This window comes from Calonectris borealis, chromosome 3 (assembly GCF_964195595.1).
Source record: "Calonectris borealis chromosome 3, bCalBor7.hap1.2, whole genome shotgun sequence".
NCBI lineage: Eukaryota > Metazoa > Chordata > Aves > Procellariiformes > Procellariidae > Calonectris > Calonectris borealis.
In genome coordinates, this window is record NC_134314.1 from 110,709,560 (window position 1) to 110,735,977 (window position 26,418).

Sequence of the window (26,418 nt, forward strand, 5' to 3'; positions counted from 1 at the left end):
ACAAAGAGCTAGGACTTCTTCTTTTTCCCAAGAAAATTAGAAGACTATATTCATATAATGTGGATTCTGAGACTAGACTGATGTAGAAGGGATTGTTTTTCTTTTCATACGAGGGAGAGGAAGCCATAAAATGAGAAAACTACATGGAATAATTTTACGTACAGGGATAAATGCATGGAAATGGACTCAATTACATTAAACGTAACCAAAATGTTAGAAAACCGGTTCTCTAAGGTATTTTAATTAATAAAAAACCTAATTATTACTGAACTTTAATTGGAAAGTCTGTAGACGCTTGGAATGAGGTAAGGAAAAACTGATTTTTGAAGAGTATCTGGGGGATGCGGATGTGATTAGTAGTGATGCCTGCTTATTGCAGCTATTCTCCCTGTGTTTTTGCTGCTGCCAGAATATAAAAGTGTTTTGCTGAAAAAGTTGTTAGTCTTAACTTGAATCTCTTAGATGGCATCTTAGGGGAGTGTGATCTGGGTACTGCAGATAATAGAGGTATTACCTTATCCCTTTAAAATTACAGACACATATGTGAAAGCTAAAACAGAGATGTTTTGGACTCAACTTTACCAAAAAAAAGGCCAGTAGTTCCAATATTGAATAGCATATACTAAGTATTACAGGCTTCCACATCTGTGGAGTTTTCTAAAGGGATTACATTAGCATAAAGGAGGGAGAATCAACTTTTTGGTGATTAGAAAACAAAGAAATGAAAGAAGAGTTGGGATTTTTTTTAACTTTTGGATAATGTTTGTGATGTTTAATCTCATATGTTCTCTTTCTTCTAGCTACGAATGTCATGGCTCATCCATGGTATTTTGCTGGGAAATATATCCTTGGTGCTGGTCGAGAACAAGACAGGAAAGGAACAGAGCCGGACATTCTGGCATTCAGATAACAGCGAAGGTGTGGGAATATGGCAGTGGATGATCTTACCTCTCCCAGATATACTGGATAGGTATGAGTCTCCTCATCATTCTCCTTCATGGTGATCAGTCATTTCATCACTAGCTACCTGGCCATGAAAATGGCCAGCATCGCTTCTGGAAGTGGTTCCCTCAGGGAGAGGTCGTGCTTTGTCCCCGGGAGGTATCTTCTGTTACAGGTGGGGAATGAGAATAACTGAGTAGTTAGAGCAAAACACCCAATTTTAGAACTCCTGGGTGGTGGTCTTGGTTCACAAACTGGGTCACTGGGTAGTCTACAGCAAGGTGCTTAAACTTCTGTGTCTCCATTTCATTGATGTGAAATAATCATTCTCCTCACATACTGTTTCATATAGTATGTTTGATCCTCTTATGTGGTTTGCTAGAGGTGGATGTGAGCTCCATAGTTGGTTTTTTTAATGGGTATCAAAGTCCCCAGTGTTCAATGTGTCAAGATCTGAGGATGAAAGAGATGGGAGAAGAACCTGCTGAAAATCAGACAAGGATGCATCTGAACACCTTTGTGTTAGCTGTAGTAGGAGGCTCAGCTTACTAAAGGGCTCAGTTATGACTGTATTCTGGCTTTAAGCATAAAAGGTTTATTTGGTAGCATATGCTTAATCTGGTAGCATATGCTTATTTAAAGAGTGTTGTTTTAGCTGTTTCTTACAAGTCAGCTTTAAGAGAATACTCTATTGTTCATTGTTTACTTTTTGTGTGTGCTCTGGCTTATGCTGTTTTAGAGAAGATGCAGACATACTTCACCTCCTGCTGCCCTGGCCCTTAGGCTGTAAGATGCATCTACAATCTGTGTCATGAGCACTGGCGTCCTTTGTCTTTTTGGAAATCTGTGCCCTAGAAATAATGGATTTCATTAAGGGATAGTTTGCCTCATAAGAAGTTTGAACATTGCATGAGTATGTCTTTTATCTTGCTGGCTCTTGGGGATGCACGTAGGCTGCAAATACAACAAGAACTCTGCCAACGCTTCGGTCCTGAATGTATAATTAATATGTGTGCATCAAAGATTTAAAAAATATCAGCATTAGGCTTATTGTGCAGTCACTGCTGAAGCACCATTTGTAAAAATACCTGGTTGCTTCGTTCCCTTCAGGTGTGTTTCCTTTGAAGAATGGTGTATTTTGCCATTATTATTTATGTGATTTATTTTCTAATGTTGCCAGGGGAATGTTTTGTACCTGAATTATTCTGTATTCTTATACTATTGCTTTCCTTTAAATTCTCTCTGGTTGCACAGTCAGGTAGAGAATACTTTCATCTTAGGAGCCAGGTTAGCAGTGGTTCATGTGGAATCACAGATCCAACAGATACACCGTGCTGACTATTATGTATAAGGTGCTGACACCCTTACTTCCCCATTACTTACAGAGAAAGACAGCTGGGTTCACTGAAGGAAGGCAGTTTGTTGGAGGTTAAGATGTAAGCAAGGAAAACTTTAAAGTTTTGGTGTCTCTTGAAAAGTTTTGTCCTTATTTATTCACAGATAGTGACTATTTTAATGAATTTTTTTCTAAGATTGATTAAGTTGAAACTAATCCTTCCTGGGAAGAAAGAAATCTCCTGTGAGACTTGGAAATACTGCAGGTGTCTTTCTCACCATCTTGAAACCTGTTCCCTAGGAAATCTGGACCGATGTACAAATTAGGAAGAAACTCTATGGAAGCGTACACCGAAATGGTACTGGGGAAACTGCAGTATATATACTTTGGAGATAAATGACAGTTTTATTGAACTGTAAGAAGTATCTAATTGATGTGAACGCAATGCTGGTGCTGCTGAAAGCTTGCTGTGTCTGTCTTTTTCTAATTGGTTCCTGTGTCAGTAGCTGTGAGGGTCTGCATTAGAAGAAGCATGATATTGCAGATATTCCTACAGAAGGAGCTGAAACTTTAAATCACTTCACAGAAGTAAAGCTCTTGAATAAAGCACACCAGTGTATCAGTTCCACACAAAATTAAAGCACATTCCATTGTGATTGGGAAGCTGAATGGAAAGTGTTATTAATAACAAGATAATATGCTCTAAAACTGCTCAAAAGCATGCTTGTTCAAAAGCTGCTTGGCCATAATTTCCATGTTTGACTTATAGCACTTCAAAGTATCATTAGGAAGACTTCCAAGAAATTAGATTAGCTCTATCTTTAGAAACAGGCATTTCTTAAATGTTTGATATCCCTCAGGCTGTTGGGAGAAATTATATTTTGGCAGAAAATCACAGTTAGAACATTTCAGGTGATTTGGCACGCACAGAATGTAGGGAGGAGTATGACAAAGAAGCTAAACTGGGACTGAGGGATGTTAGATTTCTAGCACTGTATTAGCCTGGGCAATCCTGGACACATGCTTAATTTCTGAGAGTACGATGAGGAGAGGATTGTCTTCTTTCCTCCTATTTGATCCTTAGGAAAGCACCTAGATGAAATTTCATCCTGTGTAAGATCTTTTTCTGTGTGGACTTTAAAGAGGCTGAAGTCCTGGCTGTTTGCATCTTCCCAAAGTTAGCTATCCTTACTTGTTCTGAAAGGTGTTGGTAAAACAGTCTTAAGAGTCGGCTCATATGGTGTGGAGGTTAATAGAGCTGTAAGCCAATTGCAAATGCTCAGTATCTTCTGTGCATGGGGGAGGAAGGGCAAAGGGCCTGATGAAGGATATGCCATCAAAGCAGCTACAATTAAAGAAACCAATTGTGGGCAAGAGCTCCTTGAACAGATTGTGCTTACCAAAGGCAAAAGGCAAAATCTCCAGAGGTGCCACTTAAATACACTCAAAATGAACTAATAATCCTTACTATACTTCATTTGGCCCCCATGGAGCCGCCTACCCCTCCCTGAAGGACACATTATCTGCAAATCAAGTAATCTGCACAGATTAGTGAAAGCTAGAGAATTGGTCATTTTTACTTAGTGGAATTTGCACATTAATGCAGTGCTAAAGTATCTGGGTTGAGAGTATGTCGTGGTTTAACCTCAGCCAGCAACTAAACACCACGCAGCTGCTCGCTCACCCACCCACCCCCATCCCCCCCACCCCGGTAGGATCGGGGAGAGAATCAGGAGGGCACAGTAGAAAAACTTGTGGGTTGAGAAAAAAACAGTTTAATAATGGAAATAAAACAAAGTAGAACAGTAATAATAACCATGATAACAACAACAATAACAGAATATACAAAGCAGGCAATGCACAATGCAACTGCTCACCAACCGTGTGTCCCGAATGCGTGAGGGCCCTCCCTAGTTTTTATACTGAGCATGACGTCCCATGGTATAGAATACCCCATTGGCCAGCTGGGTCAACTCTCCCGGCTATGCTCCACTCCCCCAGCTTCCCCTGCACTTGGCAGAGCATGGGAGGCCGAAAAGTCCCCTGTGCAAGCAACAACCAAAGCATCAATGGGCCATCAATGCTCCTCTCATACCAAACCCAAAACACAGCACCCTCCCCAGCTACGGGGAAGAAAATTAGCTCTGTCCCAGCCAGAACCAGGACAGAGTAGTGTAGAGAACTTGTTATTGTAAAATCATTTTATTTGATGGAAAATTACTATTTGTTTTCCAATGATAAGTGATGAATCTGTTGAGAATTGTTCTCTTTTAACTTCACAGAAATGCAAGTAGGAAACATAGTCTTGAAAGCTCTGTTGTAGTTGGTAGTTTGGGCTTGCTTTTTTATACATTTGGGTTTAGTTAGTAAGTGTGAGTTTAAATTTTAATAATGATACAGTGATGGGAATGTGACAGCAAGAGCAAACAGAAGCCTGATGTAATTGAAGATGAGTGATTTGTGTAGCTAATAATTAGACATTCTGTTAGTTTAACAGTATGATTAAAGTATATCACAAGGTAAAATACAAGCACGTGTAACAAAGTGATTCTCTGGAGCTTGCTGTAGGCTGATGCTTATTATCACCAACTCGCCTAGCAACTGTTTTGCTAGGCAATGTAACAGGTGGAAAAGGATTAGCTCTAACAGGCTGAAGCCTGGCTGGAAAAATAATGCTTTAAGAAACAAATTCTAATTCTCTTGATTTCTGCTCGCTTGGTGAAGCTGAGGCCAGCCATGTGGAGTGACACGTAGACTAAATGTTCTGTGGGTCTGTTTGCCGCCTGGCTGGAGTTGCCTGGAAGTGGATTCTACATAAGCAGCCCAGCCTAGACCAGCTCTGATCTTTTAAGGCCTATATTCTCTACTAAACTTGTCCTTTTCTTTAAAGATTTCACTTTAACTTTTGTGAGAGGAACATTTTTACAAATGACAAGTATTAATAGCAACCTGCCCAACCTCAGTACAGTCTTCTGATAGAAGTAGATTATATAGAAATATAAAAGGAATGTAAATGTGTCTACTGGTTAGGAAGGTTTCCTTGGCTTACTTCCTTCTTAAGTTTATTTTTTTGGCATCACAAAGTCTAAATTTGTAGCCAGTCTTAAGTAGTAGTGGCCAGATGGTGGAAGGAGGAGTGAGAGGAGGAGTTTACTTGAGATCCCTAGAGACTAAATTTTTAGTCATAAGTAGCAGCACCATTTGCCGTGGTGCTGATAGTAAGACTAGGCTCTGTGTCCTTTTAACAGGTTAGCATGTTCAGAAAGTAAAAAACAATTTTCTTTTGGTCCTATTGTGCTTAGAGAGCTTCAAAATTATTTTCTTGCTGATGACCTTCTCTTGAACATGGACTGAGGAATTTTGCTATGTTGGAAGAGGAAAATGTGACTTACCTGGAAGGCTAGGTATGGATGTGACCTTCCTGAGGAAGAAAGCAAAAAAGTCTACAAACTTAAGTTACCTCAGAAGGTAATATTCTGTTGCAACAAGTCAAAATTCATATCGAGATGAATATACTTTCTTTCCTTAAACTGGCTTCTTTACCTATTCCTGTCTTGCTGACTTGCTGGATTTTTATGAACTACACTGGTGCTCATCAGTTTTTGGTTTACATATCAAAGTGGGATTCCCTTTCAGTCCTCGGGAGTGAGACCCTTTGTTCTGCCTGGCTCCTTCAGCAGCTGTGATCTCAATGACAGCCAAAGCAGCTGGGGAACCTCTCACTCATTGCTGCAGTAAAAAGAGCAGTAAAAAGAAGTTGTCTCATAGTCATACCACTCTGCTGTATTTCTACCAGCTGTGGCTAAGCACTCTTCTTGTCTAATAATTTCTTCTTGCATTGCTCTGTCTCTCCCTCACACTGCTTTCAGATTTTCTTTCTAATAAGTTTCTGGGCATCAGGTTTCCCATCAAGGAAGAAAAAGAAAAGGAAAGTTCTTGGCAACATTTTGTACCGGTTATTCCTGAACTTTCTTCCCATTCTGCTATGAAGAAACGGGGACCCTCCATACAAGCTAGACATATGTCTCCCTACACGTTACCGTATATATATTGGTCACATCTACACCCAGATCTCTTTATTCTTTCTTCTTATACCCATCCAACAAGCCCAGCCTCTGTTGCTCCGATGTAGTCCCATACTACTTTGTTAAAAACAGAGTGAGACTTTAATGCCCGTATCACTGCTCTTCTGCTCTGCAGCATTAACTATGTCTGGTACTGGCCTCCTTTTGAAAGAGAGTTATTCTGCTGATGGCTGTTCTGTTCATCTGAAAAAGGGAGTTTTGGTGACCGTGTGTGCAGAGTACCTGTGACAGATTTTGTACGTGTATATATTCAGCATGGTTGCCTTTAATAACACCTTTGAATCTCAACCTTTATTACTGGCTATTAAGTAACTTCCTGCATGGCAATTCTGTCACTGTAACTGAGTTTGGTTAACATGCTTATATTTCTCCAAATAATCTCATTCCACCTAAGTATGTCTTTTATCCCAAATAGTAAGTATTCCTTTGTGAAGTGGGCTAACAGTGCATCATTTGTAACAGAGAAGTTAATGGGAACCTGAATGTAATAAGGGTTAGTGACCTGAAACTTCTCCGTTCCGTAAGTACCTCAGCAGGTTCAGCCGTAATTATTTTAGCTACACAGAGAGAGAAATCAGTTCCATCAGAGGCAAAACATTACAAGTTATGAAATGGGATCTGTACGTACAGGCATGCTGTGATTGTGTCACTGCATGGGGGATTGAGTACAGAGGAGATTAACATTCAGTCTTGGTTAATAATCCCTATCTTTATGATAAAAAGAAAAAAAATAATGATTATGAGCCTTTCTAAAATAATGGCATGAAGACAGCTGCCTGAGTCTGGCTAATGGAAACCTGAACTGTCTGCATGAGCCAGGAACAATATTTAGGTGGAATTCAGAGATGCTGCTGAAGGGAGGGAGCTACAGAATTTGCACAAAATCAGCTTTCTGAGATCTTCAATTCAAGGAGAATGTTTTTTATTTCCCTCCGAACAGAAGAGGATATAATACACCCAGAAGCTAATATTTCTGTGCAATGAAGACCTAAAGATAGGTGATGTAAGCAAAACAGTTTGTCCTCATGGAGGCTATACCAACATAACTATAGATGTATTTTCATATTTTTAGCTCTATATTTCCCTCTGTAAATAAGCCCCAGATATTTTGGGGGAAACCAGTCTTCTGTTAGGATCAAGAAAAAAATAAGTAAGCAAAAAGAACCAACTGAACAGAAAATCCAGGATGATGTGATGAAGCTCAAATTCTGACCACACGGAAATAAAACCCAAGATTCAAAGATCCTGAGGAATGGGGAAGATTACAGCCCAGAAGCTTTGATGTTATCCTGTTTCTGTCAGATTTAACTGAGTTGGAATATGCTTGGTCCTACCTTTCAAGGAACTGTTCATCTGGATTCAGATTTCACAGGTTGGGCCAAAGAAACAAACCAAGAAAAGCTTATTTGTTATGCCTTATGCCTTTGGTGCCATTTCTTATCTGTGACTCTGAAATATTTGATCAGTAGTCACCCTTGAGTGGTTTTTGAATTTATGTAAAACTTGTATCCTTCAGACAGCCGAGCTGATGTTCCCCAAAGGCGAGATTTGAATTAGGTTTTTTTTGTCCACCTGGTACAGCACTTCCCATCTGCCTCAAACAGATTTAAAAAAAAAAAAACCACACAGGCCTTTGCATGAGTTGTATTCACAGCTCAGCTGACACTCAGCTCTGCAGGATGTAACTTGTATTTCCCAATTGTCATACATCTGAGGAACTTTTTTTCTAGCTGTGCTCCTGGGGCCAAGTAGGACAAAAGAAGAGGCAGATAAGAATTAATTTCCACCAGTCCTCCAGTAACGATTTTTCTAATATCCAAGCTATTAAAGCCTTTCGTAGCAGCCATATTTTCATTCTTGTGAAGAAATCTAGCTGAGAAACACAGACTTATCTGGTGAGGATTTGGATTCCACGTGAGGAAGTTGCTGGGATTTATTAAGCAGCAAAGTCACAACAAACTTGCCAGCACTAATTTTGCTGCTCCTGTGTAATTACCTTCAGGAATACTCTTTTATGGCCATCCACCACAGCATCTGTGTTTGCAATGAATATGTCTACACAGTGCTGTGGACCAGTATCTGTGCTGTATAGGTGCCAGTTTAAGTACTGGATGTGCAGTCAGCATACCCCACTTTGATCTGTGCAAAAATATCAGTGAGACGTTGTCACCTCCAGCAACTGAGTCACGGCAATAACATACGCTTCTGGTGTTTCAGTATCAGCTTTCACCAAAGTCAAAGGGAGTTGTTTCATTGATTGCAGGGATCAAACAGAAAGAAAAAAAAAGGAGGGGGCAAGGGAACGAGATTGTCTGTGGGGTTTTTTCCATCTCACTGATGTGTGACATTTCCAACTTGAGTTTTGATTAAATTTCCCTTAATTAGCCCATTAAGCTAAAACCACCAAAGCTAATGATTGAAATGGTGGTTAACTGATGATCTTGTTTCAATGGGATCTGAAAGACATCATATTTCTAAATTAATAGTGGCATTAAACTGGAGAAGAGAAAAAGATGAACTATTTGTTGCAGAAATGCTGGTCTCAAGAGAAGATTTGTACTGAAACTGCATTCATGTTAGAAAAAAAAAACAGATGGATATACAACCAGAGCAGCACTGATGGTCCTAAAAGTGTTTGACATTCACATGATTTTTCTGTTTTGGAGGCATTTCTGTAATTTTTTTTCATCCCTGGTGAACTTCAGGAAACTTCTCAAGTGTTCTGGTCCCAGTGCTCCTGCAGGTGAAATCAGCAAGGCTGTCTCTTAAATTGAATTAACTGTAAATATAAATCTCTGCCACTGGCATAGTAACTTACTGAAAAAAAGGAGATCAGAGCCCACTTTGTCCAACAGCTTTTGTTTAAGACTCACATGGCATGTCTCGAACTAAACAGCTTATGTTTATGCTAGAGCTTGTAATTTCATTTGAAGTGTTGTGGGATGTCAGCTGTGGAGCAAACGGAGGGAGAAGGCAGGGGGAGAACAGCCGATGTACTTGGAAGCCAGTTTAACATCCAAGGACTTTATGTTCCTTCCAGTTCTCCTCCTAGACATACCCACAATGGGTTTCAGGTATACCAACTAAGAACGGTGAGGCTTCTGGCAATGTCAGACTGCAGTTGCATTTTGTATGGATTGGGAAGGCAAAAAATACACTTTTGTGATCTTCAGATTTGTTTGGATGGAGCTGCTACCTTTTCAGCTGATCAAGATGGATCATTTAGCAAGGAAAATTATGTCTTGCTGTTTGGAGTTTCCTTTGATGCTAGAGATACTGTTCCTTCACCATATCCACCATAGGAGAGGCAGAACTTCCTGGCGAAAGCCAGCTGAGAGCGTGGAAGTGATTTAAGGCAAATCTGCTCAGCTTCTACAAGGAGATAATGAGTTCTGCTCTTGCTATGGACTACCCGGTGTCAGTTCCTCTCTTTTGTGACTGCCAGGACTGTTAGATATCCTTTGCCTCCTAGAGGGTGGATCAACACCAAATACCATATCCACAAAAAATATGCTTTTTCATAGCAGCTGCCCATATCTTTAGAACATAAAAAGTCCATTTTAGAAAAGTCTCTGCATATGTCCAATGCATATCTCCAAGGAGCAAGAAATTTCAGTATTGAAGCATCATTGTTTTACTTTACCAGAAGTAAAGAAGGAGGAACATGGTAACTATATCAACTCTTTTCTGTTGTGTACAGACTGTGTTCTGTTCTAAACCCTTTGCACCTGTCAGGGACTGCCAGGATCTTTTTCTGTTTGAAGTTTTTGCTTTGGTTGGATCAGCTTTTCTGACTGTGTCCCCATCTGTAGCTTAGCAAGAACACCAGTGGCAGAAGACGACGACATTTCAATCTAGATACCCTCAAAAGGCACATATATCCCTGGGGTCTGTTTTAGCTTATGCCAAACCTCACTGTCATCACTGTTGGTGAAAGCTGCACTATATTTGAGAACAACATGGAAGCTGGTTATGTTTGTTGACAGTCAGGTAGCTGAAACAGTCAAATCCCTCGTTCAAAACACAAGAACATGCTGTCCCAAAGTAAATATACATATGAGCAGAGAAGCTTCACTTGAATTTTGTTTTGTGATGTTGGTTGGTAAAGGAGAGGTAGATTTTTAAAAAACAGTAGGAGACAAGAAGACTAATGTAAGAATATTGATAGCAGACAAAAAGCTAAGACTCAGTACCATGCATAAAGGACTAGAGTCTGTGAGAAGAAAAAATTCTGCTGGTGTTTAGATTCTTGCTGCGGTGAAGGGACATGATTTCTACAGCCTTTCTAAATAAATAGGACTGCTCCTCAAAAATACTTTGTTCTGTCATCAGTTTCTTGTCTAAACTGGAACACCTGCAAGAATTCACATTCTGGCTGAACACTTATGTCTAAAAGATAGAGCAGGAACCATCAGCCATAGGTCCATGAGAGAGACCCATGAATGGCTTAACTTCTGCTGGTGTAAGACATCAAGATACAACAGAGAATGAGGTTTAAATAATATTTCATATTCTCTTGCAGCTTGTTCTACAGCATATGATAGTTTCATGGTTTTATAGTCTTGATGCAACCTCTCAACATTGTATCTCACTTCTGGGCCATGGTCGGCTGCTTTTAGAAATTGTTCTCCTTCCTAAGGAGAGTATTATGATTTTATGTGGCAGATATGCATCGGGAGGACATGAACTTGCTAAGCTAAGAGAAAATCTAAATCCATGAGTGCACTAAATTAACACGTGGTCAATATACTATAAGATTTGAAGTGTTTGATTGTGGGTTGTTTTTGCTCTTTCTGTTGACCTGTAATATCACTGAGGGTGAGTTTACAGTGATCTTTCTTCTGGTAATGTAGGAGAGGCAGAACTTCCTGGCGAAAGCCAGCTGAGAGCGTGGAAGTGATTTAAGGCAAATCTGCTCAGCTTCTACAAGGAGATAATGAGTTCTGCTCTTGCTATGGACTACCCGGTGTCAGTTCCTCTCTTTTGTGACTGCCAGGACTGTTAGATATCCTTTGCCTCCTAGAGGGTGGATCAACACCAAATACTTTCTAAATTGGTTTCAGCCTTTGATTGCCAGTTCCTTTTAGAAACTCCAAATGACTTCAGGAGCCCCAGCCTACTTATTTTTCTTAACACTTTAGGGTGTAAATCATTTGTGAGAATAAAATCACTTAGGTGTTTCATTTTTCTTGTGCCAGAAACCAGGGGACTTTATTTTCTGTCCTGACACCCACACACACACGCATACTTGCACCTGTTTCAGGTTGTATGCCTCTGGAGGGAAGAGGTGCTATATTATTTTTTCTATCTGCCTATATTCATGTACAGCTCCCCTCCTCAGATCATCTTTGCTTGCAAGGGGTGAGGATACTTTCTCTGTCAATTTAATATTTTTATATGTGAAAAGAAAAGCTTTATTCCCCCATTCTAAAACTGCTTTAATTGTGAAGAGCTCTGAGTTTCATCTCTTTAACAGAATTTAATCCCTGTTCTTCCAATCTGTACAGGTTTTGGTTTCAGATCATCGCTTCATGGGAAGAAGGATCTGATGCCATTATTGCTTTTGACAATGTCTCCCTTAGTCTGGACTGTTATTTAACAAGTAAGTTTTCCTTTTATCTGCAAGTGACTTGTCTTTTATTTGCTAGGTAATTGAAATTTGGAAAGGGGTTGAAACTGTGGGGAAGGGATTGGGTGTTGTTATCTTCAAAGGACTCTTGAAATGTAAAGGTATGTTTCAGAAGTAACTGTGCTTAGATGGAGGAGACCGTTCAGGTGCATACCTTATTAGTGGAGCCGTAGAGTGAATGGGTTCCAAGTTTGGCAGTAAATGGGTAGTAAGACATTATGGTGTGGGAGAGTCAGCTTCCAGCTGAGACAGTAGCATCACCTATCCACTCAGGCGGATGCAGAAGCCAATCTGTGATTATAGAGTTCCACGTGATCTGATTTGCTGTGTGACAGTTATCAAAATGAATGACAGTTGGACTCTGGCTAGGGAAAGACAGGCATCCTGTGATTGACACTAACTTTGCAATAACATTGGGCACAATACTCCAGTTAAATTAGAACAAGGTTATTTTATTTGGACTGACATGCATTTAAGTCCGAATCAGAAACTAGGATCTTCACTCTCTCCTACTCTTGGGAAAAATTTGGATTCTGATCCAGACTTTGTGATTGACTGGCCTCTAGAATATGCCCAGTCTATACCTCTGCTGCCAGATTTCATCCCGTTTAGATTTTTATTGAACATTTGTGTCTGGCTCACCTTTCACAATCTCATGCATAGTGAATTGCTTAATTTGTAAATGTGTTCAATGATCTGTCACTCTATACCTCAGACCAACAACTTACATGAGGATTGAAGCATTGCTGCTCTGAACACATGAAACTTCTATCTTGGGTTGAGCAGTAGAACTTAAGTGTGTTCTTTCCTCTAGGCTTGAAGCTACAACCTCTGTAGCATGTTCAGGTTGATAACCTCTAAGCCACTTCCTGATCCAACAGCAGTCAGAATATTTCATCTGCTTTGTGCTATGTTAATTTGCATTGGCTGGGACTGTGAGTCTTTCCATTTATGCAGTCATACGCCTTGGTTTCTGTGCATAAGTACAATGTACCTCAGGTTCCAGTATTCTAAAGAGATCTTAAAATTATGCTGTAATTAAAAAAGATTGCACATACTTTTACTGGCTAAAAGAGAAACTTTCTAACAGTTGCTAAAGATTGTATTCTGTATTTCTGCTTTGTATCTTCATTCACTTGCTGTTTTGCCCACCACTCATTCCTGTTTATTTTTCTTTTGTCATAGTTCCCATAACAGCAATGGAAAGTCAATCTGCCCTTTCCTTTTAATAGTGTTATATCCTTGACTGCAGGCTCTTATTCTCAGCAGAGAAGCCTCCAGCCCTTTATTTAGCTTCAGTTTTGGATTACATACTGACTCAGCCACCCTTAGTGATAAACCAATATGTGACTTTTTGTTTTCTAGTCAGTGGAGAGAAGATACCTCGAGGTACCACACCAGACTCAAGCAATTTGCTCACCAGTAGAGGTGGCCAGAAGAAGTTTGGATGGGAACAAAAGCTTCTGGGAAATCTCCAACTCCACACTGCCCCTACTTCTGGTCCAGCAGGTAATTGTCTGGTCTGAGAAGCATTTTTAGACAGCAGAGATTTCCAACTAGTACAGATTTCAGTTAGATGTGGCTAAATGCGATATGATTCCTTTATTTTTTTTTTTTACCAAAGCCTTTGTTCAGAGCTTTTCTCAAGTCCCTTGCAAACAAAACAAAACAAAACAAGCTCTAGAAAGCAATTACCTTTAGCTGTTAACTGTAACTTGGATTTTGATTGCAAGCTGATGAAAGAAAGAACCCGAGGGAGCCTCTTCTTGAAGTAAAAAGTGCCTTTAAACTGTAAGATAGGTTTGTTTAGTGTTGTGGTCATTTAAAAATAGGCAGGAATCAAGGCAAAGTGTTCAAATTGACTGAGTCCAGCATGTGGTAACCTGAACACCCATCTCTAGTTAATATAGGCTTTGTTTGAAATAACATAGCTTCGCTTTTTCAGTGATATTTTAATTGCCCATTTGAAAGAGTACAGCATTGGACTTTGTTTTAAAAACATGATTTTTAATTAGTTAGAAATGTCAGTCTTGTATGGTCAATGTTATTTCGTTCTCCTCTGTCCCCCAGCTCCCCTTTCCAGCTTAACTGTAGCAGCGTGGGCCAAATAGATGCAAGATTTCCATTCCTTCCCCCTCCTCACATCACTGTCTCCCAAATATTTGCCTCTTCCCTCTCCCAGGCTTGCCCACACATTCACAATATCTGTTTTGGGCTCTACATGTGCATTTCTATTTCAGTCTGCTTCCTTCCCTCTTTCTTGCCAGCTTCTCTTCCTGATCTGATTCAGATGGCCACAACCTCCAGCCTGCCTGGGGGAGCAGGGCTGACCATGGAAATGAGGGGTGACTACAGGAGAGATGAGCATTTGCTATAACTGCCACCCTCAGCACTGTGTGCAGCTGTTTCTCCTCATTTAGGGCTGGCTAGTTACCTGCCAAGTTGAAATACCACCCCTCTTAAGGTAGAGATCAGGGGCGTGGTTGGTGTATGCCTCCTTTACTTTGTCAGTAAGCCCAGGGATTTGTTCCTGCTGCCTCCTTCTCTCCCACTCCTCCATCTTAGAAAGACTTCTTTGAGTCTGTTCTATTCTAGGTTATGTTTCACTTTGCTACCTGCAGTGTACTGTTGAAATACATGAACTAGTGGTGTTAGCTCTGATACCAACAGCAGTCTGGTCAGTGTGGTCAAAAGCTCCACACGGTCTTCAAAGCCTGCCTGTAAAGCTGGATGTATAAGCCCACTCCGTGCTGCCGCAGCAGGGCAGCTGCTGGTACCTGAACTCTTGTGAAGTGAGCTCTGGCAGTGGAGGCTGATGATACAGTCTGCAGTGTAGGCCAAGTTGCCATCAAGTGGACCTTATTGATATTTTATGTACTGAGCATCATACAGCAAGAAAAGTGCAGGAGCGCTTACAGGAGTCTCAGGAGAATGAGACAGAGGGAGTGAGCCCATATGAGAGGATGCTGGGCTGGGTGGACCTGTGCTTTTGCTATAAAGGTTGTGTCTAGCTCTATTACAGATGTCGTGTGTGAGCTTGGGCTGGTTACAAAGGTATAATTTCCAAAAAGATCCTTACGTCCTCTTTGCAGATCCTTTGAAGTGTTCCCTTCAATACCTGTATCTCCGTTTCCTGCCTGTAAGTGGAGCCACCGTTTACTTTTAAGTGCTTTCAGCATTGCTCTTAGGTCAGTGATATTGTGGTAGGATCCGTACACAGGTGTAGATTATGGACTTCTGGCTGACTTTCCATAGCAATGTCAAGGCTTAGGTGGTGATGTAGTTCCCTAAGGCAGCTGTACATTTCCTTCCAAGGTACCTACTGTTTTAGTAACATAAAAGCCATCAGATATCAATTTCAGATTGGAGAATGGCCGGAAGTTTGGATGCAAAGTTAATGTAATGTAAAGTGGATGTGTGGGTGTTAGGCTAGAAATCTTGTGACTGTAGGTTTCTTTGAGAATTTTATTACTTCCTACTTCTCACTAGACCTGAAATGATGGAACATCTAGATCTTCTGCTCCCTGTCCTGTCTGAGGAATGCAATTTAAAGAAATGCTTGGATAGTAGAAATAATGGGAGTCAGGTTGCTTGGGGGTAGAAGAGAAGGCCACCGAGGTACTTTGAGCAACAAAAATAATGTGTTATGACCTTGGGGTGAAAATTCAAGGCAATTCCTGTGGTATCTAAGCCAGCTTGCCTAATTTCTGGGTCCTGTTCCTTGATCCTCGGTCCTGTTCATGTTCTAAAATTGTCTCCAGCCCCTGAGGTTCGAAATCATTCCTACAGCAATTTTCTCCCTTTTGTGCCCTCGGTATAGACAGGGCAGAAATCAGAGAGGCTAAGCTGCAGCTTCTTGCAGTGGGAAGTCATTGCATTTCTGAGGGTCACCACAGCACTGAATCACCTTTTTCCTTTGTGTTGCTGAGTCCCTGCTCTCAGTAAACAGTGCAGATGCTTGTTTGGTCCCTGGGCTATGCATTTACCCAGCTTTAATCTTGTTTCTTTCTGCATCCTGTAATGCATTTAAGAAACCTCAGGCTGAGTCTGTCAAGGCCTTTACTTTGATGGCCATGTATTTACTGTTGTGCAAGTGAACCAACAGCATCAGCGCCACCCTGAAGTCCCAAAGACTGCATTGACCAATATGAGCTCAGCCAAAAGTAATTACAGCTAATGTGATCTTTGGCTTGTGTGATGGATCACAGTCTATAATATTTCCTTCTTAAGAAATCATATTAAAACAAAGAACTGTGTTCCTATAGCTGAGGAGACAACAGGATAATAAAATGCCATCCCCAAGTCTCCAAGCCAGCTCAGCCTACACAGCAGGAAGTACAATCTGAAAGAAAGGTACCACTTTGTTTACATGACAGTAAATCCAAAGAAGCTCCATTGCTTTCAAGGGTATGGGCCTCGATTTGTTCCTTTGTAACTGAGAACAACCTCTTACATGCACCTGCTGGTTTTGCCTGTTTTGCCTGTGCTTGGAAATCCATTTTCAGCCGAAGCGATAGTCATCACCATCAACCTCCCTGTCCTCTCTGTTCTCAGGCCCTATACCCAGTGAATTATTTCTTCAGCCTTGCTATTGCTTATCTTGGCTTGGCATACCTCCACGACATGTACACCAAAGATTCAAAACACATAATGCAGCCACGCTGTGAAAGATCCTAAAGCTTCCAGAAATCTGTTAACCACTGTCATGTGTCACACATGGGATGATGAATGCGCTGTGTAGAGAATAAGACCCAAAATTACTACAAGTAATGTGGTGGTGTTACTCTCTCAAGTTTCTTGATGATGACCACGACCAACTGGTTTCAAGTCACAGTTACTTGCAGTGCAAGGTGGCCATTAGGTAGATGATCACCAAGCAATGCAAATGTTTTCCTTTTCAATTAATTAATGACATGTTAGTTGCTGACATACCAGCTTCTTGCTGAAAGGTTGCAGGTGAAACTTGATTCTAAAAGAAGCCTGCAAAAAAAGTTGTAAGAGAACCTACGTACACCAGAAGATTGAAATAACTTCAGTGGAACTAGGATTTTTGATTGAAATGGCTAAATCTGTGCACTGTTTATTTTGATGTAAAGCAAGCTTACTTTGGCTTCGTTTTTAAATTGATTAGCTATTAGTTTAAGTAAAACTGAAAGCTGCTCAAACCATAGCATTTCTGTACCGGGAGTTTAACTACCAATTAAAAAGCCAATTTATATCAAACCAATGCAATTTCCTTTTATAGACAAAGCCAGAATATGGGAAATTCAGGCATATAAAGATACAGTGAGCAATAATGAGGAACTCTAGGTAAACAAATTACTATCATGGAAACTGGAGGAGACAAAATAGGATTCTCAGTAGGCAAAAGGAGATAACAAGACATAGAGCAATCAAGCTTTAATTAAAGATTTCTGGTGCTTCTGAGTAGGCTGTAAATACCATGAGGGTAGCCTCTCTTTTGATGTTTCAGCTTCTCATCTGTCCCACTGACAACTTACTCGTGTCAGGGCACACAGTACAAAAATCGTGTGTTGTGAAATGTACAAAAAGTTTAACCTTTTTTCCCCTCAAATCTTGCATTGTTTTGTCCCATCTCATCTGCATATCTACCAGCCATTGTGTGACCATGGTTTCTTGCATGGAAACTGTCATCAAATCATTTTCTTATCCAGACTGGATTATTGTTTTCCTTCAGCTCCGGTCTCTTCCTCACAACACTTAGTGGTTGCACAGATTTTGTCTTTTGCATCAGGGAGAGTCCTCTTATGAGTACTTACATGGCTGTTTCTCGGAAGAACTCTGAGTCACTTAGTTAATCAGATGAAGGAGCTGAAAGGAACAGCGGAGCGAGTATTAAGTAAAAGAAAATTACATTTGGTTGCTCTTTGTGTGCAATTATACTAACTGAACTGTTGGCATAATGCAATAAAGGTATCTGCAGAATTGTATTTTTGTATTAAGCATCAATTAACACAGTGAATAACAGCTCTGTGCCCTCCCCCCAACAAAAGTAGCATTCTGAACAATGATAGAAAATGTTCAGAGACTGACAGTGGGATCTCAGATTACGTAGGCATGAATTTCTTTATTGCAGTGTTTACACTTGCTTTCTCTGTAGGATTGAAAATAGCAAAGGCGCAATACTGAAAATCAGCATACAAGCAGATCCCAACATAGCAAAGTTGAATTGGCATAAATGCTCTCCAGAGTTAATCATACAATTGAAATAAAGACGGCAATTCACACATTTTAGACCTAAATTTTAAAGCTGCCTACACTTAAGAATAGCAGTTTAAATTGTGCAGAAACTGCTATAAATCTCAGGAAAGGTTTTGAAATAATTTTCTACCTCCACCCAACTTGGTCTTTGTTATCCAACATGCATTTCTACAATCCTTTGTAATTGTGAACAAACAAATTCCAAAAAGTTAGTAGCATGTCTCATTTAACACCCTTTATGGAAGCCTCCCACTATCTTTTTAAGTGAAATATAAGAGAAAAGAAATTAGTTTTCTTCATGCTGCTTTGTTAGTTTCTGGTTACAGAACATAGCAAGAAACAAGCCGTTCTCATTGCTGTTCAAAGTCAGCAATGCCCTTGCCCTGTTATAGCGACCACAGATAATTTGCTATAAGGATGCCCTGACAGTGTTCCCTTTATATGGACACTTAAGAAAAATCTAAAGCATGAATCAAGCTTTGAGTATTTCTTTGAAATGATACTCAGGATCAATCTGGCATACATTTGTCATCACTGCAGATGCTCTTCTTGTTGAACTGAAAAACATGTCCAAGTCTTCCATTGCCGCCCTCATTTAGAAAATGGAAAGACAGAGGTAGAAATAGTAACTCCATAAATACTTGAAAAGCTGGCCTCCTCTTAGTCTAGCTGCACCTGTGTAACTGGTTCTGGTATTGCTGGCAAAACTCACTAATTTCTATGATCATTTTATATCCCATTAATATAATTGTGAAGACACATTTAACAGTTCAGGGACTGTGATTGTGAGCACAGCCTATTTCTGCCATTTACCATCATCTTTCAAACCCCCACACCACCTCATTAATCTCTGGCAAACTTAGTCCCAGAAAAGGTAGTAATCTCAAATTACTGCTCACAGGACACTGTTAAACAACAGAACCCAAAGCAAAATTGAAAGATTTTTCCTTCCTCACATCACTGAACATGTTTCTTATATATGCTTGTAGTATATTTTGCCTACAGACTTTCAGCACAGACCAACCCTGGAATTACTGGTAATGCATAACTGAGATTGCTCATGCACCAAGTATATCCCTCCACACATACCATAGTGCCAATGGCAGCCAAATGTTAGTGAAGATTAAGATGCGTAATTTCCTGTAAGCCTCTGATTTCCCATATTGGCCAAGTATTGTAAGGGAGCTTGTGAATATTTTTACAAATAGATGAAGCAAGCGTTCTGCTTGTTTATGGCATCAAGTTTGATGACATCTGCCTTAAAGGAAGAAGTAAAATGAACTCGCTGAAGGACAACTAACAGAATTAATTGCCTCCAGAAGTTTAGCCACTGGAGTTCTTTTGCCCCTGAAGCATGAGTCCTTATAGCCCTTATTAATGGTTTTTTTTTTTGCTCTATTGGAAGTAGGGATAGCCTCTTAGCCTGAATAGAGGTTGTGGCAGCAAGTTCCACGAGCTGCCTAAACGTTGTTTTAAAGCACTGATGCATTTCACTAGTGCGTTACTCTAGGTTCCAAAATAAGCCAAGTAGCATGGTGCTTGGTTGGTAATTTTCTCAAATCACAGTAAAGTTTTTGTTCGGAATGAGTTGAACCTCAGTTCAAACCAGCTTAATGTAACAAATGCCAGTTAATACATTTAGGCCCTTGAGGTATAGCTAAAATGCCTGTCTGTTTTGTGATATGGAGTTTATGTGCTGTATGTGCCAGTGAAATTGCTTTCTATGTTAGAAGTACAAATGTGCTTTAGGCTTTGCTCCACTGTTTTCTCTTCATTGTTGCTGGTTGTTATTTGCAGCAGTGCCTGCAAATAGTATCAGAGCTTCAAATGAATTAGTCATTTTAAGTCTTGTGGGGTTTTGTTCTTTTTGTTTTCCAAGAGCAGGACACCGTCCCCTTTGCTGTGGCTGAAATCCAGTGCCTTGATTGCTGTGCATTTTATGTATCTAGCCAAGCTGTGTGAAAACTAGAATTTCTGCTGTGCAAAAGAAAATAAGCATGAGTCACTGTGTGCGTAAATATATCGGTAAATCTAATTTGGAAAGAAAAGTTGGGAAGAAGGAATTTTTTAAAATCTGTTTTAATAGAGCCAAAATGGCATTTCTTGCAAAATATTGCTGCTGGAACCTTAGCAATATGTTGGGGAGATTGCCAGGAGCTTGAGGAGGGCAGGTGTGTGGGTGAACAGCAGAAGACCAAATGTTTCCTCTGCCACATTTCTTGTGAAAGTGGGGATTCCGTCAAATGAACTGATGTATAAATTATTCACTGAAATGTAGTACCCCAATTCTGAATCGCAGTGTAATCTTCACTTCTTTTCTTTTTCCCCAGCCTTAAACAGGAATTTCCAGTTTTTAAACCCAGTTAGCATCTTGCAACTGCCAATGACAGAATATATAGGGACCCTACATTGAATACCTGTTAGTTTTCACCATGGGAATGCTCAGCTGTTTCTGGGCATCTGTAACTTGTGTGAAGTTGGGCAAACTTCTGAAATCTGCTAGTTGTTTGGGAAGATTTAGACTGGAGAGTCCTGCTTTTTTCCCCATCATGTGGGTGTGAGGTGCCGGCAATGTTAGCCTGTCGCACACTGCAGAAGGAAGGAGACGTATGCCGTGCAGTATGTGACAGACCACAGTTGTGCACCGATGGGAAAAATCTATGCTTCTCACCTAGCTGCTTAAGGATTTTCGATTCAGTGCTGTTGCTTTAGTCTTTGGAGATCAAAATAATGCTTCAAATTGAATTACTGTAAACTGCTGTGGCATGCAGCAATCTGTAGAAATGCTCTCTCTGAGCTCATGAGACATGCTGCAGTCATTTCTAGAATCAGGAGAAAATCAATACTTTACAGGGAGTGAATGGTTATTCTTACTTAAAAAAAGAAGTGGTGGGTTATCTAAGATGGGCAGTACTCTGTTTTGTTACTGGGTTAGTGGTTTAAGGTCTTGGGCTACAGTTACATCTGCAGATTGAGGACTGGCTTTGTGAAATGTTTAAGAGAGCAGAGGGAGGGAAGTGCAAGGTTTTTAGTCTGTATCCAGAATTGTAACTAAGACCCATCTGTCCTAATTATGTTGAAATGAGGGGCGACTTCTTCCCATGCCATATTCTGTCCCATTTAATTCAGCGACAAAGCTGTTACATGTTGGACTAGGTTTCAGTATCACATATGAAAGTGCATATAAACAGGAGGAGGACTGTTTGCAAGTCAATGCAGCAGTGGCAAATGAGGAGACCACACAACACCTGGCTGTAGGCTTTACTGAGATCCTTGCTGGTTCAAATCAGGTACAGTCTCCCCAGGGACTTCACTTGGGCCAGACTTCCTCCAGCAATGTTTTGGGCAAAGATCACTACCCAGCACTGCTACTTCTGAAACAAGTCTTCTCCCATTCCTGTCTACATCTACCTGAATAAAGCAAGTAAATGTGTCTGCTAGCACTCACTGCAGCAGCTGCAGAATCTGGGAGGCTTTACATATAATGTTGTATGTATCACTGTCTCGATTGCAACAGGACCGCTTTTGAAATCTAAGACAGTACCTCCTGTGCTCAGTCATCTCCAGGTTCCTTACAACATATTCCCTGGTATAACACATCTGCGGTTTTTCATTCCCTGTACTCTCATGCTTTTAAAAGCCAGATTCTAAGAGCTTAGATGCACATTCACTAATCTTAAATTACCAGCACTGTTTGCTCTTACCCTGATCTGCCTCTGCACTGGAAATGAGCCCCCTCTAGTTTGTCCAAGAAGCAGAAAATACAAAAGTTGTTCTGGTTGCTTCAATTCAAAGTCCGAAGGCATAATGTTTGCAGCAGGAGGACATTTTTCTTCTTTTCCACCAGGGCATTGGGCTTTTAAGGAAACAGAGGGCCATTAAAAAGCATTTTGGAATAAGACAGTTCATTGATCCCCTGTCCCTGGAACCTAGTGGGAGTCAAGAGCTGCCGGTTTCAGGTCCAGCTGTGCTGTGTGTTACATGTATGATAGTCTAGAGATACTTTTGCCAAGGCCAGTTAAGCAGATGATACCTAAGGAATGAGATTTATTTAAAGGGAGTAAATCAGAAATGCAAAGCTTAACCATAGCAGCAGTATGCACGTGCTGTGATCTGTCCTAGGTTTTATCACTTCCAGTTTTCCATTTTGATTCTCTCATGTTTTGGGTTTATTGTCCCCTTGAAGGTCACCTGCTTCTACCTTTGGGAACATGTTTGATGTTTCACTGGAGACATCCAAATGGCTTCTTATTGTTCCAAACGAAGACACCTACCTGCCTACTTTACTAAACATATGTTTCAGTGCAGGTGGCTTAGCCCACTGGGATATTGCAATGTTAAATCACTGCGATAGCTGACAGAATGAGTCTCTCATCTTCCATTTTGTGTGAGATTTTGCTTTGGTTTTGGGTTGTTGTTGTTGTTTGGGTTTTTTTTTTTGCAAGAATAAACATAAGTAACTGGTGCAAGACTGTCAATATCAGAGCTACAGAAGAATTTTTCATTAGGAACTTTTAGGCCTTGCTTTCTTAGGTGCTTTTCTCCTCTTACCTGGTGTTCTTGGGTTTTTGGGGGGTACATTGGAGGCAGAAGAGGAGAGGGGAATTCTTCCATTTGCTATCTACTACTTTTAAGACTTTATACTGCCACTCATTGCAGAAGGATTGGAGAAATAAGTAAAATAAGTATGTAAGAATCCATATAAAACAAATAACAGTAGCAAAACTCTAGAGGACCCTTGCAGGGGAGTTTTGAGGAGGGGTGGCGTAGATTTTGCAGTAAGAAGGAAGAGATTATTCTCTCAGCAGTACTTAGATTGGGAAGCTTTCCGAAAGTAGTAGTTTTGCATTGCTTCTTGGAATAGCCAAGACTGTATTACAAAGGTTTTTCAGAAATGCCAGCCACTTTATTTCTTAAAGTCCTGCCAAATTATTTGATCCATTTTATGCATTGAACTTTTTTGTGAGAAGGAATTTAGCTCAACTTCAGGTTTAGTTTGTGAAAAGGTAATTCAGACCTTGTGCCTGGCTAGACTGAGGTGGTGTATTTCTGGTGGGTGAACCTCTCCAGTAACAGTAATGGTAGAACTGCTGGCCTCTCTCATCCAGACTCATGCAGACCATCATTTCTAGATGAGATCTGCTTAGACAATAGCTCCAAATTCCAAGAAGCAGATCAAGCTAATGCTCTATCTGAGCTAATTAGTACCATCGCTGAAAGAGTCTGCATGTGTTGTATTACATTAGTGGAAGCTGGGGGGAAAAATGGTGCCCTTTCAGAAAGCCATAAGGAGGGCTGGCTGGCCCAAGATCATTTGTAGAAATAATGTTCTTTAGATGTATTTCAAGTCTTCTGTCTTTAATGGCAGTAGAATTAACTACTGGAGTTTATTAGATTGTGCATATTAGCTTGTTAATAAGTATGAATGATAAATCATGTAATGTCCACAAAAAATGCTTAGTCCACTTATTTACCATCTAGATCTCAGTTTTGATTACATATGAAATATTTCCTGATATACTAGCAAATATGTTAGGGTGGGTTTTACAAGAGCATTGTGGTCTTGCAACTGCGCTGGCCCTTTCAGGATATCCTTTAAGAATCTTTAAGGAAAAGGACAGCATTTTCAGCATCATGTATTCAAATTAAAAAATTAGATTTTTGAAGCACAAATTAGCAAAGCCTTGTTCTAGAAATCTGTTTGTACAGGGCTAGTACTTCCAGTTGATGAAAATGGCTGTAATAGGGATGCATTGATTTACACCCGAAGATCTGGCCTAGAACACGCAGAGCTGAATGCTTGTTTTACAGGCCTCAGTTAGGTGTTTTGCGTTCTGAAGCTTAACTTGAATCTCCTGTGAGCAAATAATTATTCAAAATACAATTAGTTTATTGTTATGTTTTAATCACTGAGATGATATTGTATTTACAGGTTTTTATCTAATTAACAGCTACTTTCCCATATAAAATAAATTCAATAATCAAATGTCTGTGGAAACTGAAATGGCTAAAATGCATCAGTCTTGAGGTTATGAGCGTGCACTTTAACAGCCCAGAAAGCAGAGCCCAAAACTAGGTGGTCTGTGTTGCATTCTGCTCTACTCTACTCTGTGATCTTCACCTTTTTGAGCCTCAAAAAAAGTAAAGCTGTGTTCATAGTTGTGATAACTTTCAGGAGATGTAGATGAAAAGCTGTTGAATACTGAAATACACATCATTATGAGTCTTTTAAAAGGCTGTGAGTATTTGTTCTGGCTAAAACCTCAGGGGCCAGGTTCTTCTCTTGGTCCGACAAGAGAGAGTGAATAAAGAGCAGAACAGCTACTTGGTCTTTGGATGTTCAGATCATGCTTTGTGTATGTCCTCATTTCAGATCACTGGTTATTCACAACATGTGGTGCCAGTGGACCCTATGGCCCCACACAGAGCCAATGCAACAATGCCTACAGGAACTCCAACCTCAGTGTGATTGTAGGAGCTGAAGGAATTCTCCAAGGCATTCAGATCTGGAGAGTACCAGCAACCAACACATACAGGTAAGGGAACCGTCACTGATTGTCGTGATACATCTTTGTGTTTGAAACTTATCCAAGCTGCAGATACGTGCTAGGCATATATTCAGAAGTTTGGCCAGATCGGCTTGGGTTTCATTTTTCCTTGATCCTGTGATTTTCAACCTTTCCAGTCTCAGATTTGTTGTCTGGAAGATGCGACTCTTTGGTGAAAGAGAGAAGAAAAGGTGAAAGAGAGAAGAAAAGAAAGAGAAGAAACCATCTGAGGCAGACAAATCTTTAGCCTGAATGGTTACAGGTTGGGAGGGTTCTATGAGTAGCTGAAAATCAAGTGTTTTGACCTCCTCAGGCCAAGGGACATACATATCCCATATGTCATCCGTTGAATTGTGGGATCAGAATGAGTTTTTCCCACTCTTCACCTGGTATAGGAGGCACAATCGTATGTCAGCATTTCTAATGGGACAGCTTGCATCAAGCGCTGCTCAGCATCTTGACTTTTTTGAATCTAGGCATGGTAAGTTGAGCCTGTAAGCCTGGCTCACCACTATAGAATTGATTTTGGAAGCTAGCCACCTAAATGTTAGGCTCTGTGATACTGGGGGTTCTGACACCTAAATCCCTCTGTGGAGTTATTTTCAAAGGGAGATGATCAGATACGGTTCAATGCTACTTAATCAGATTTTTACCAATCATTTTTTCTTTTTGCTCTTGCTGGGGAAAGAAGTACAATCGAAGTTTAGTTCACTGTATCTGAATGGTAACATCAAGCCATTACATACATTAGTTTGTAAGCAGAACTAGCTGTTTGAATCAATGACTGTCTAGTGGTGTTTTTTTCATGCAATATTCCCTATTGAAACCAGTGATGGTATTATGGATTTCAAAGAGAACATTTCACTGAAGGCTTTGAACAAATTTCAGTTAAAACTTCTTTTTTTTTCTTTTTATTGAAAAAGAATATTAATATTGAGGATAGATGTCAGTCTCTAACAGAAGTCTACTGCAAAGCAGTTTTGAGAAGCTGGCTAGGCTAGGCACAAGTTCTGTCTGAGTGCCTATAACCACAAGGATTGATGGTAATGAAAAAAGCATTAATGATATTTTACTCAGCTATCAAAAATGAGTTGCCTGAGGTGAATAGAATTTTTCAGGACTGGCATTCAGTAAATATGGTTATAAAGTATAGCCCAAAAGAGAAGAGGCAATAAACTTACAACATTGTCATTTCTTTAATATCACAGCCCAAGAAGAGCCAGAATTCCAGTGCAACTGTAGGCTGATTTTTGCTACACAATACAAACCACAGGTCCTGCCGCAAGGACCTGTCTATTTAAGTCCTATAAATGACCTAACAGACTTTTAGGTTCTGTATAGATAATAGATGGCTAATGTCATTGGTAACCTGTATATAAATGGATGATGTTCTCTTTTGCACCTCTTCAGGCTATAGTAGAGAATTCACAGTCTGGGGAAAGGAGGAGGCAATTGTGGGCTTAAATTAACTTGACATCTTCCTGATTCTGGGTTGCTGAAGGGGCAGCAGAGTCCCCCAGTATAGCATAGCCTTAGGAAAACGTCAAGTTGCAATATCAATTCTAGGGCTTCCCAGAGTCTGGACCCACTGCCTGTATTTAGCTCTCCCCTGTAGGCCTGCTGCACTGTGGGTCCTGTAAGTTAGCCTGATAGCCA

At 40.3% G+C, this 26,418-nt stretch overlaps 1 protein-coding gene across 1 annotated transcript in view; it reads left to right on the forward strand.

The window, feature by feature from the left end:
• Positions 1–26,418, forward strand: part of ALK (ALK receptor tyrosine kinase) — a 316,153-nt gene that overhangs the window by 258,960 nt on the left and 30,775 nt on the right. The window contains exons 9-12 of the mRNA XM_075147934.1: positions 801–970; positions 11,871–11,965; positions 13,358–13,501; positions 24,588–24,750. Coding sequence (XP_075004035.1) covers positions 801–970; positions 11,871–11,965; positions 13,358–13,501; positions 24,588–24,750 — 572 coding nt within the window. The remainder of the gene's footprint in view (positions 1–800; positions 971–11,870; positions 11,966–13,357; positions 13,502–24,587; positions 24,751–26,418) is intronic.